This window comes from Crocodylus siamensis, chromosome 7 (assembly GCF_052110815.1).
Source record: "Crocodylus siamensis isolate JL-2025a chromosome 7, ASM5211081v1, whole genome shotgun sequence".
Taxonomy (NCBI): domain Eukaryota; kingdom Metazoa; phylum Chordata; order Crocodylia; family Crocodylidae; genus Crocodylus; species Crocodylus siamensis.
In genome coordinates this window covers 48,550,761-48,564,529 of record NC_143401.1, presented here as the reverse complement: position 1 = coordinate 48,564,529, position 13,769 = coordinate 48,550,761, and the positions used below count along the sequence as shown (strand labels likewise).

Below are 13,769 nucleotides of genomic sequence, written 5' to 3'. Positions count from 1 at the left end.
AGGATGGTGTCATGATCCTCAGTGATGGTGAAAGGAGGTGGCATGAGAGAAGATTAAGGGTTCTTGTTTAGCTGTGTTGAGGTTTCAGCGACAGCTAGATATTCATGTATAGATGTCAGAAAGAGAGGTTCTGATTTTTAGTTTGGACATAATCTGGAGTAGAGAGTTAGATCTGTGAATAGTCAGCCTAGAAATGGTAGATGAATTTGTAGTAGATTACATCTTACAGCTGAATAATCTAGATGGAGAAGAAAAGGTGACCAGTGCCACAGTTGTCCCTTCTGGAAGTGTCTACAGAAATTTGAAAGGGTGGTTTGGAAAAGAGACTTCTCCAAAGGACTTGCTGAAGGAACAGTTAGAGGAGTACCAGGAGAGAACAGTGGAAGCCGAAGGGAGGACAAAATTCAAGAAGAGCATTGTCAACTATGGAAAGGCTCATTAAGAAGTTTTTTTCAAAGGGTAGATTCTTTGGAGTACAAAGTGGAGCAGCTACTTTGGAGAGGGCCTAGGATGGAATTGGAAGTGGGGGAGGTAGGAACTCCAGACAGCAACTGTAAATAGCATATCCAGTTAGCTTAGAAATGAAAAAGAAATGTGGTAAGAGAGATTTGCCTGTAGTATTAGCAATGGAGTCTTAATATGAGAGAGACTGAAGTATATTAGTCTAGTACCTGTCCTGAGCAACTACATTCACTCAAATATACTTATTTATAAAATATTTATTTATAAATCTGATTATCTCATAAAGTTGTTTATAAACTACTAGCAGATTTTGAGTAGCAAATAAATAACTCCTATCCATTGCTATCACCTGGAATTTATTTTAATGGCAATTTTTTAAAAGTCTGTCTTTACAGCATTATTAGTTTGCTACAGTGGGGACAGCCAATCCTAACCACAAAGGGAGCTAAAGTTTACTAATAGACCTTATTCCCAGAACTGAGCTGATATCAGTGATGGGCATCCATCTGGTTTTTGACAGAGTAATGGTGGAAAACTGTGGAGTCATGTTGGTTCATACTGCAGAAGAACAGATGTTTGCCAAAGGGAAAAGGACAAAATCCATTAAAAAAAAAAGAAAGAGAAAAAAGCTTAAGCATTGTAAACATAAAAATAAAAGGTGGACACAAAGATTAAAAGCTGCTTTTAAGAAATGAATGGCAAATATACTATTTCTGTCTGAAAAAGGCCATAAAATGACTTCGTACTTATGCATAAGTATATGCACTGATCTTTATTTTTGTGCTTCAGTTATCACGTTGTTCTCTGCTAAAACATGACTTAGGTTTGAAATGCTATTAAGAATAGCATGCTGGGGTTCTATCCTCATTTCTGTATCTCAGCATAAGATTTACTTAGTAAAAGGAAGAATTTCCAAATTGTAGGAAGGTTTTCTAACTGGCTTGGGATGTGAATATCAGGCTGTTCTATCTGGTATTGCTGCCTTAGACAGATCAGCTGGAGTTTAACATTCTTGCACCCTTTGATTTCATATTTTACACTCAAGTACACCATTTGTCCTCATAGATTGTATAAGTTTAACTTAAGTCAAAACTTAGTCCTCCAGGTGAAATATTCTTATTTCTGTTGATGTGCGACTCAGAACATAGTTCAGCTCCCTTTCTTATGGCATGGTGGTACTGAAATGCTAATAATATAAAAATATTTTTGTTGCTAATCGGATAGGGGAATCAATGTACACAGGAAGCAGAGATATGTAGGAAAGTGGCATTTGTAATCACATCACAGAACAGATTTACACTGTTTCAGGGGGGCTGTTTTTTTAAATACTTTGTTGTCTTTAGGTTCCTATCTTAAAATAATTTGAATATTGTTTTATGATGTCTTCACTCTATCTATGACATCAAATTGTGTTCTTTCCTAGCTAAAGTTTAGTCCTGTATACATGCTTCTTGGAGTTACATATTGATAGGGGACTGGCTGCATTTTACAGGAAGACCTGTTTACTGCACTCTGCATTCAAGTAATGTAACTAAAATACAGTTAAACCCCAACAGTCCTGGTGGTGTGGACATGTGTGTGTTTAATTTCCCAATGCTCATGCTCTTTTCTGGTTATGTTATGCCACTAGCCTACCAGAAGGCCAATGACTCATTCTCAGAGTTGGCTGTCAGCCAGTTCATAAATAAAAGAGCTCCAGCTGGCCATTGAGAATCCCCCTCTCCCTCTGCTACAACAAAGGAGCTGCATGAGGCCCTGCCATTGCCAGTAAGGAGTATTCCCTTTGTAGTGTTTTATATAAATAGTATTCAAAAATAGTGTTCAGAATGTTTGGCAGTCTAAATGAGCAAACGTGATAGAACATGAAATGAAGATGAAACGTATATAATAGTGTGTTTTGAATAAGAAACATCCCAAAGTTTAAAAGGTTCCTTGGAGAAATAATCACTTGAATTACAAAACTGCCTGATCCCATCCTTGTTCTCCCCAACTGAAACAGATGAATTCTGAAAGGCATTACTAATACATTGTACCTAGAATTTTTAAACTTAGTTCTAAAAATATAAAACCCAGAAAATACTTTCTGTCACATTTTCTTCAGGCTAAAGAGCTGGATGTGTTTTTACAGCATACCCAAGGAATGTTTAGCAGTAGCTGAAGGTGCAGATCATGACCAAATTTTTGTTAAAGAAGGAATGTTTGGATTTTCTTCACAGATTCAAAGTTAGTTTGAATGATTATCTGTAAGATTGGGCACACTGTGTTACCAGTAATACATGAATCCTGTGGCAGTTAGCCAAGACAGTAATTGAAGGTCAGGGATTGTTTGCTAAGTGCAGTTCTGTGTGCTGCTTGAGTCCATAGGGGACTGACTGGCAGTGCCAGGGAACAAAGACAGCTCTGTTTTTTGAGCTTACAGTAAGAATAATTTCACAGAGTTTATGCCTGGTTGTGAGATGAAGCAAATGGTAATTTAAATTAGTGCTAAAATAATGCAACTGTAATTTGTTTTTCAAGTGCAAAATTTGGCCTGTCTCAAAAATAAACTTGCACATTAATACCTGTCTATGGGTCTCAGAAATGTTACCAAGTTATCTGTTACAAGCCATTCACCACCCACCAGGTATTAGTATTTTAAAATGTGACTTCTTCATGATTGACTTGACCACTTTAGGTTCCAGGAGTCAGCGAGACTGGAATAAACTTGGTTTACATTGGGGTAGCACACCTATATTAGCATTTGCACCAGTTGTAGCTATATCAGGATAAAGAGATCTTTGCCATATTTAGTGGAGTTTCACTGAGAACATCTCCAAATAGTGGAAATCCATGCATCATTTGGCTTATGTTACTACTCTGTGGTACTAGTTTAAAAATGTTTGTCAAAGGTTTTATGTAAATAAATGAAGGCTGCTACACTGGATATTCATATTCTTTGTTACTGAGTTATACTCTAGGAATAAAACTTCATGCAAACACACAAACTCCTTGTCCTCCACTTGTGATTTGTGGTTTAACATGTGCACGTCTTGGATAGTATTAAGGATTGCCTGCTTTGTTAAAAATGTACTATATAGTATTAATAATTTAATATTAATAATTGAAAATATAGTGTACTTTGTAGTAGACGTAATTCAGTTGTTTCCAGTTACTGAAATGAATTAGAGCTTCAGAACTGTTATGTTAAAGGCTCAGTAAAGAAAAATTGTGGGGAAGCTGTTAGTAAAAGAAACAATGCCATGTCTTTCTTTAGAATGATACAAAATTAGGGTCATTTTAAAGATGAACTAAAATGTTTTTTATAAAGTTCTATAAACTTTCAGATCATATTAGAATCCAGTTATAGAAATAAGAATAATAAATACAATATTTTGTTTTGAAATGTATTTCTTTTCAACATATATATAAAAATTCAGTGGTGTTTTTTTCCCCTGCAAGAGTTGATCATATTAATAACTAAAGTTCTGATTTTCAGAAGTTCTGAGCCCTTGTTACTGTAAATGAAGTGCGTGGGGGAAGCTTTCATATAGCTGAATTCTCTTATATACCTTCTGCATTGCCCTGACTCAGTGGTAGAGAATTGATAAGCTGCTGAAAAACATACGAAACTGATTTACATGAAGAAGAAATAGAGCTGTTTCTTGTTGTCTCCACTTCTCATGCTTTATGTTAGTAAAAGTAGTTGAAGCAACATTCCCCAAAAAGTCTCTGAAGACTTAAATTGAGTTGATGTCACTAAAATATCTATCTTAATATCTTTGGGTATAATTGAGGAGCTCTTGCAGTTGACTGGTGGTAGGGAGTATGGATTGATTGTTTAAAAATGTCCACTTGTGGTGAAAGATTACAGTCTTCTAAATACCTATACACACCCATTTGATTAATTTTGATTGTGCAAAGATAGGTTTGTCCCATTGACACTTTAAATCGCCTTTCTCTGGTTGAATGCAATAAAGGACCTAAAGATATAATTTTGGGCACATGAAGCCAGTTTAAATTAATTCCCTAGTTGCCTGAAATCAGATGAGCAATTGTTGAATCCTCCAACATCAGGAATAGATTGAGCATGATCAGTGCATCCCTGGCTTTTCTGACAGCCTGATTGCCATATACGGCAATTAGGCAAAGCCAGTCAGATTTTGTCATTTTGAATTGGGCAGGCCTCAAGGGGCACTTAAAAGAAACCTTCTATTTAAGCTGCTTTTGAGGACAAGAGGCATTTCCCATTGAAAGAAAGTATAGTCTTCGCAGTTATGTAGCTTTAGCCAGGCTACACCATCCCCAGAAGTGGTGATATGGTTTCTTTTCCTGGTCCTGTGTGTTAGGTTATCACACATTTAGGGAAGAAAGCTCCTTGGTGGATAAAAAGCTCTTCATTTGCATGAGATGCAGACAACAATAAAAGCATGAAGAAGGTAGATTAAAATATAATGTATAGCAAATAATCAAAAATTAAAAATCTGCAACATGTCTCTGTATTATTATTACCAGAGACAATAGTAGAGCAGCACAATGGGTATTTATTTAAATACCCAGTTGCCTGCAGAGGGGAACTAGCAGGCTGTACTTGGAAAGTGAGCAAAATTCAGAGTTAAAACGTTCCTTTTCTTTCGCTTTGTGTAACTGCTGGTCATTGTGGGATATAATGCACCCAAAGGCTTTGAAATAGGAAAACTGCCAGCCCCTGCAAGTCATTGACTGTAGAAAGCAAAAGAGGTATTGCTTCATTTTCTGGCTATGAATGTTGTTCTGTGTACTGTCCTCTGATCTGATTGGTGGTTGGTCTTCCAGCAGACCTCTTGGGGCTGCTAGAAAAGTTGTACCTTTTATAATCTGTGGGATTTATTGACAGTTTTAGGGATAATTTGCTGCCAGTGTAAAAATAATTAACTGGAAGAAAATTTAAAAGGGGGGGGGATTTTTTGGTGGAAAAATCCTAATCCCAGCTCTTGTAAATGGCAATCTGCCAATATATTTTATTAATATCTTATTTTCCCTAACCAAGAGATTAGATTGGGGAGCTTGTGCCAATGACCACTCGTGTTGATGTACCCACAGTCTAGAAAGTAAGGATTGATCGGTAACAATTTGGCTTTGGTTTTAGAATCAAAACTGAGGCTTTCCTTCAGGAAGCAGAGGGCGAGAGCCTGGAAACGTATCACTTGCTTTCGCGTCTCCTGTCTCTTTCAAGTAAATCGGGAAAGTAAAAATTTGATACCTCCATTGGCTGAGGGGGAGGATGGTTTATTTGAGCTGTCAGTCTCACCACTAGTCTGGCTTTGTCTGCAGTTAAATTTATGACCCACCCTTCCCGGCCAGCCAAATGAGTAATCAGTAATGTGACTCGTGCTGGAAGTGACTCCATCACCACCTGTGACGAGGGATTAGTTACAGTTTGCAGAGCACCGCCTCTTCCCCTCTCCCCCAGTGCCCTAGCACCAGCTCTCCTCGCGGCGGGGCTGTCGGCGGGCGCAGGGAAGTGCGGCCCGGGGCTTCCTGCGCGGCCTGCTCGGTTATGCAAGTGGCCTCGCAGAAGTGATCATGACCCAGATCCGGGAGCGCTACCGCCGCAGGATTTCTTAGTCGTTCACACCACAGCGGTGGCGACAAAGAGCGAGTCGTGACTCGCCTCCGCCCCGGAGACGCTCATTTGCTCGACTGGCCCCGACCCGGGCTCGTCCGGGCCCGCGGCTCCCCCTGCCCCGCCCCGCCCCGCCCCGCCCCGCCGCGGCCGCCCCCGCCCGGAGCGGCGATGTGCCCGAATCCGGAAATCGGGGCTTGAGCACCATTTTCTTCTGGTCTGCGGAGCCCGAGGACTGGCTGGAGCGAGCCCCGGACACGCCGCGCCGCCACCCGCCCACCCAGCCGCGCCGCGGCCATGACTTGTGAGCGGGGCCGCCTCGCGCCGCGGGGCTCCCGGCGCCTGGCCTGGGCCCACTGAGGTTTGTATCGTCTCCGCGGCTTTGGCCGCCCACGGCGGGGCGGAGGGGCCCTGCGGGTGTCTCTTTTCCTGCGGTAGTCGTCCGATTTAAACAGTATACTCGGACCCAGCTCATTGCTAGGACAGAAGAAAAGAACGTAGAGCTAGATGGATAGAGATACATAATATATGTGCAGATATAGACATAAATACTTGTGTGTGTGTGTATATATCTATCTCTGTACATATATAGAAATATCTATGTCTCTGGAGTTTTTTTCAGTTCCTTATCTTTTTGCTCCCCCCAGCTGGCAGAGCCCGTTTCCAGCAGTATTTGGTGTTTTCCCAAGCCCCTTCCTGGGAGCCCTGAAGGACCCAGCGATGGGGTTGTTGGGCTGCACAAAGCTTGAAAAGTCCCACTCCACTTTTGAGTTCTGTTCAGACTTATTAATTGCAGACTTGGTGTTGGAGAGCCCATGTGCCAGCAAAACTCTTGACAAAAAGATTGCCTTTTGGAAGGACTTGGAGTGGAGCAGGAGCTTATATTTTTCCACCATTTTGAATTGATGTATGTGTTTCCTATTACATTTTAAATGGTGTGCTTTTAACATGGGGTGTGCTGAGCAGCTGAGTTGTGTTTTAAGGACTGTGGCTGATTTATTTAAAAAATGCCTTTCAGGGAGGGCTGATCTGGTCTGCTTTTTCTCATGTGAAAGGAATGTAGTGCAGCATGGAGCTCCAAACAGGATACAGTTGTTCTGAGCATTTCTTCCTATATAGTGATAGGCCATAATAGAAAGGCAGACATCTACACAGCAGAGGGGGTTTATTTTAGTTTGCAATATGTAGCATGCAGTGCGTGTGTCAATTAATAAGTTAGTTGGTGCCATTTTTGTAACCAGTAGTTGAATATTTTTTTCCAGCTCTGAATATTGACTAGAAAAGCTATTTTTGCATTGCTTTACTATGGTGTCTTTGGTAGTCCTATTGAATAATGGTCCATCTGTTAGCAGAACTATCCCACAGTGACTTTCATCAAATGGCAGCTTCCCTAAGGCTGTGGCAGTACCTTGCAGAATAATAGATCTGCAGTCTTGAATTACTGATGCATAAATTCTGCTTACATTTCCTCACATTCCAGTGTACTTGGATGTATTATAAAGTGTTTATTCCAGATTAATTTGAGAAGCCAGATACTAAAGCATTTGCTATATTTATAAAAAATGATAGATATTTCGTCCCTTTCAGATTTAAAGAAGCTATACTGGCATTTTACTGCGCCGCATAATTATGTTCCACATTCCTTAAGTATTTACATGCATAATGGATACACTATTTGTCTCTTTTAAAGCTGGCTGTATGTTTATCTTATAGATGTGGCCTGAATTTTGAAACTTCATACATTTCAATTTTCATCAGTTGCATAGTAAATACCTTTATTATGTTCCTGAAACATTTGTCAGAAATACATATAGGTAGTGGGGGTTTTTTGGATGCACACAGTATTAAAATAATGAGTAAAATACGTTTTAAAATTCTTTTGTGTGTCTTATTTACAGAAGCAAAGTACTGTATTTCCACAAATATAAATACTTAGCTTTTTTGGTAGATTCAGAATTCTGCCTTTAATATTGAGGAACAAGAAAATACTATGGAAGGTTTCAACTTTTCTAATTATATTTGGAGCTATCCATATATTTTTCTTCCTGATGCAGCAAAAAAGAAATGGAAAGAAAAGCCCCACCAAACAGATTGGCCCAAAAAAAGTAGAAACTCTTGCTTGATTGCTGCTTAAGTTCTAATGATTATCATTACCGTTTTTAGTCCATGTTATCGATTGTTTAACTACACTCTCAGAACCCTTTGACATCTTAGAAGGAGGTGTGTGTAGGGTCATGTGTTCTAAATAATGTGTTTTTCAATTTAGAAATAGGCTAGCTGTGCTACAGGAAATACAAACAACCTATACTGCTTGTGTAAAGGAGACTTGCACAAGGAGGAATGAACCAAAATAGGACTGGAAATACTACTTAATTATCTTTTTTCTCTTTTAAACTTTTTCACTTGGTAGTTTTGTCTTTGAGTCATCATGCCAACAAACACATGGGAAGAAAACTATAGTTTTTTTGAGGTCTAACGATTTAGTAGCATGATGAGCAGGTGCCAGCATGTTGTTCTATTGTAGATTAAAACAGCTGGAATAGAAAACAATATATGAAAAGGTTTACTTAATAGTGTGCACTTATTTTTCAGCTATTATAGTTTAAATGGAAAACTTTATAAAATCACTTCTGTATGTTGCCAAAGAAGCAAATGGTGCTGAATACTATGACTTCTTAATTGAAAACCTGCTTTTGTATATAATGTATCCATTTATATAATTAAATAACTTATACAAAGTTGTACATTTTCAGTGTAGTTTGTTACTTTAGGCTAATGAATAGTTTAAAAAGGTAAATCAGCACATAAGAAAGCTATGTAAACCATATTTATTTGGAATGAAGATTGCACTATAAGTAGCTGGGCCACCTAAACAAGAATAATAATAATAATAATAAATTTACATAATCTGGCAAACAAACCACACCTTTGTTTTTCCATTTCTAAAATGGGTCTTTTGAGATGAAAATTAGCCAGTTTAATTACTGTGATTTACATAAATTTATATTCTTTAGTAAGCAGTTCTTAAATTTGCGGTTCTTAGACCACACTGGTAATCCTCTGATCATGTGCTGGAGGCCCCCAGAGAACTGGCTGGTCACATGGTATCAGCTTCCCTTGTTTCCAGCAGCTTACTACTTGTACTGTAAGCACTGAAATTGCATTATATGCTTTCTTTTTGTTGGTACTTCAAGGAAGAGGTGCTTGTAATTGCTACCCAGATGCTGTGATGATAAATGGGAAGGCAGTTTGCATGGTTTCACATGCAAGGAAAAGGCACCCACAAGAAAATTTTATTCTCTGAAGGTATGATATTCAACATGAACACGTTTAAGAAACTGTTATGAAGTAACAAGATTTTTTTTTTCAATATTTTAATCCACTTAATTTCTGCATCCAATTCTCTCTCAAAAGCCTGAAAGTGACTTTTGCCATCAGTTTGAAAGCTGTCCCAGTTGCCCCTGCCAAGCAGTACAAAGCTGATGAGAAGGATGAGTCAGTGTAAGAGCTATGTATAATAATGACCTTGGTGATTACAGAAATTTAAACATTTGTATTCATAAAGTTCTTGTTGCCAAGGTCTGGATCATAATACAGGCAAAGAGAATAAGATTGAAGGAACCAGTTCAGAAAAAGACCTGTGTCACTTAAAGTTAAGCATGTGCTTAAGTGCTTTGCTTAATTAGGATTTTTAGAGGTTTAAGACTTAGCAACAGATGGAGATGGTAAAACTATGAGAGATGTCCTGGTAAAAGAATTAGTTGGCTGAAGATGTTTGGTTTTCCTTGTTTCCAGCAAATACAGACCTCCAGAGATTTATCTTGTTCATTGATTGCCTTGTTAACTGAAAGAGGGGAAATTCTTTTCTCTAGAACGTTATAAAGAGACCATTTGAGCCTTTCCTTATATTTTCTTGTTGTCATATGTTTTACATGCTGTTTAGTGGTAGAGGAGGCTTGGATGATTTTTTTTTTTTTTGTAGCCCTATATAATGCATGGGGTGCAACACTGCATGTTGGGATTCTCAGTATCTAGGCTACCGAGTAGAAAAAACAAACTTCTCAAGTTGCTAACATTTTGACTGATATATATAGATAGATAGGTAGAGATCTATATAGATATATATATAGGGTTTTTGGATCCCACTATATATGGCAGGTTACTGATTTAATGATACCCTTTTCCTTGCAGATGTTTCATATAATAATGCTTTCTGTTACAGTTGGGGAAATCTCAACTTAAGCATGTTCAGCTGGCCAGTTGCATCTTTTACAAGGTTATGTAACATTGTACAGTTCTGCTTTATTTTCTTTCTATCTGCCATGTGGAGCTGCGTTCCCACAGCTTTTTGAGGTATTGGCTTGATAAAGGATAAGAGAAACAGAATTAATTTTCTGGGGAGAATCACATTTTAAAATAGTGTTTGGGACCAGATTTTGCAGTGCCAGGAATCAATCTGGTGGTTCACATGTAACTTGCTATGTAGTTTTCTACAAAACCTGAAAGAAAACATTGTGCCTGTAGTGTGTGTTTAGTTAGTTACCTTCTACATACAGGTATTTATATTAAGAATAAATTTTGTTGCAAGAGTAATTTGACAGCACTAAAAAAATTAATTTGAAGAGTAAGTAGAGTGCAGATGCTAATCCGTAACTTAAATAGCTATCAGAATCTGAAATAGATGAATCCCCTTTTTTGTTTTATATTGTGTGTTTAGGTATAGATGTCATGAACTACATCCTTGACTTACTCAAACAGCTACCTATCCAAGGCCCCAATATGTGAAAACTGCTTTAGAGCAAAGGCCCTTCAGCAGTAGAAGTTAAGTAATTATCAGCCATTTGGAATCCGGAATTTCCAAACTTTATGCCGTATACTTCCACATACTTCCTCTTCACTTAGCCCCACATATAAAGAGATAATCACGAAATTAAATATAGAAGCCTGGCATGTTAAATCTGGATATTAAATGTATAGCAAAATAATCTTAAATGGAGTATTTTTATAATAAACTAAGATATAGGACTCCTATAATAGGAGTATCCCTTTTCACTTGTACAAATGCCAGATATATTTAGTGCTGGAATTTTTACTCATACCACTAGCAAGGAACATCCTTATATGCTCAACAGTACCTTCTGATGACATAATCCTATTCCTAATTTGTAAATTAGTATGAATGAGAGGTTTGTTTCTTTTTTCTAATTAGTATTCAGACTTTTGAAGATCTTTATTTAGGAGAGTTTAAGAGTCTGATTATTTGCATTTTCATTATGTTAGAGGAGTTACTATAGTGAATGCATTGACCACACTTTTGGGTAATGTTGTATTGGGCTTATATTTAGACTTGGATAAAGCTGGGTGTTAATTTTTAGATTTGGAGACAAATGAAAAACAAGGGAGAGGAATTCAACATGAAAAAAGTCGCATGTGAGACTGCGCAATATTTGCACACTTGGGCTGACGGTAGTACTTTTTAATGGAATAGGCTCTCCCCCAAATTTTCTCATTACGTATTTTACATGCCATAGTTTCTAGATTCTGCCCTGCTTAGATGTCCATGGTGAAATTGATAGCCACAGGTCAACTATTTTATGCCGTGTTTTCTTATAATCATGCATACAATCTTCTACATTAAAGTCAGTTTGGGCAAGGCAGTGGAGCATTACACCGAAACTTGGGAGAACTTCACAAAATGCTTGAAACACTTAATGTTTCTTTCCTCTGCTCCTGGCCTGCTGGGCGATGTTGAGCAAGTCACTTGGCTTGCCATTTGTCTGCTGAATTATCTTGGGCAAGTTGCTTCATTTTGCTATACCTCAGTATTCCTGTCTCTAAATGAGGGTAATAATAACTTTCTTTATAAGATGCACTGAACTCTGTTGTTGAAAAGGGTCCTGTGTAAGTACTAGGTGTCACCCTTATGTCTTGAAGCATTGCATAGTACACTGTTCACAAAGCTTTGTATACTTTCTGTTCTTTCCTGTGTTCTAACCGTATGCCTTCTATCTTTTTGTGATTTTTTTTTTCCCCTTTATTCCTTTTTCTCTATCTTGTATAATAATTTTCTTCTTTCCCTGCTTTTTCCCTTTGTGTTATGCACATGGTCTGTGCTAACAGTCATAGCCTCCTTCCTTCTGTTACCTCATTCATTTAATAACTTCATCTTCCTGTTATCTACCCGTTTTTCAATTCCATTCTTTCTCCTTTACCTTCAAGTCACTTTTCTGGGATTCATTTTACCATTCTTCTCTTGATGCATCCCCAGCCAGTCACACCCATGCTCCACTTCTGTATTTGGAAATCGTACCAGTGGAAGTGATTCTTTGCTATCTCTCCAGGAGAACCTTCCTCCCCTATTTCACTCTCTTCCCACACATTTTCTGTGCAAGATTTTTTTCTGTCCCATGAAGTGGGAGGGTTTACAAATCTACAGCTACTGCTGCCCACTTGGGCCAAATGCATCATTTTCTCCTGGAGAGTATGTAGGAACTAGTAGGACTTCTTTTCCTTGCCTGTATTGTGGAGGAGGTTTCCTGCTTCCTGCCAGATGCCCAAGGGAGGAGGGGGAAGGGAACTTAAGCAGAGAGGCTTGTCAGGTCTGAGACTGCTCTGCAGGAGCAGCTGGCAGTGGGGAGGAGTAGCAGGGAGGAGGGAAGTAGAAGAGACATTTAGAGGCAGTGAAGAACAAGGGAAAACTGCCTAGGGAGAATGGAAGAGGAGATTCAGCAAGGGAATGGAGCAACTCTTATCTGCAGTTCCTTTCCATGTGCTTTCTTAAGCAGATGCGTCTATGCTCATCGTCTGCACACAGGAAGTGGGAATTTCAATGTGAGCTATGTACCTATGGTACAATCCTGGGCTCTGAAGTGGGACTTTGAGCTTCTGTGGTTAAAGTTCTTGCCCAACAGTGGGCAAAAGGAAGAATGTATGTTGTAGTTCCCTTTTCTTGTCCCAGGTTTTACAATCATTGTACAAAAACAAAAAGCAAAACTTAAAGAAAAAACATTTTAATTGGTACTTGTTGCTCTGATTTCTTAAGAGATAATTAAGCATTAACTTGTTTTTTATTTAAAGAAGTGTTGCTGTTGTTTCTGTTAAAACACCAGTTATGTCATCATTTTATGTTTGCTGCAACTGTGGGGAAATTGGATTTTTTGTTTTGACCCCTGACAGCTTCCTTTTTTTTTTTTTTTTTAAATTTTGTTTTTAGACATTCAAGCCCTTGGTTGGAAAAAGTGTGTACAATTCAATCACTGCAGTAGAATTCCTTGTGGACAAACAACTGGATTTTGTAACTGAAGATAGTGCCTTTCAGCCCTATCAGGTAAGAAGCATGGGTAGTGTACATCTAGTTTAATTGAAGTCTACTTATTTTCTTTTCCACATACTTTTTACAGTTCAAGTACTATGTAATAATCAGCACCTCATTTCCTGGTATTCATTGAGGGCTAGTGGTGCTTAGCATGTCACATGGCCAGATTTTAGTAGTGAATCTGATGATGGGGTGCAGAAACACTACACAGCCCCTTATCAATACAATTTTTATAAGTAAAATAGCTTACTTGATAAAGATTAACCAGTACCAATAATGACCAAGTAGATAATAGTGTATGGTCTGCCCTTCTGAAGCTGTACTTTGGTTTATTGAGCCTCAGGTTACAGTAATACTTCATTAAATGGAGTAGCTGTCCATTTTCACTTTAAAGAAAGAAAACTGTTTCTT

The 13,769-nt window shown here is 38.3% G+C and overlaps 1 protein-coding gene across 3 annotated transcripts in view; it reads left to right on the top strand.

Moving 5' to 3' along the window:
• Nucleotides 1-13,769, top strand: part of JMJD1C (jumonji domain containing 1C) — a 255,790-nt gene that overhangs the window by 154,511 nt on the left and 87,510 nt on the right. For 2 of the 3 annotated variants that reach the window (XM_090058297.1, XM_090058298.1), the window contains exon 3: nt 13,257-13,370. In XM_090058297.1, coding sequence (XP_089914423.1) covers nt 13,257-13,370 — 114 coding nt within the window. Of the gene's footprint in view, nt 1-5,884; nt 6,405-13,256; nt 13,371-13,769 lie in introns of those variants that run through there. The other variant, XM_090058299.1, reaches the window with a different exon arrangement.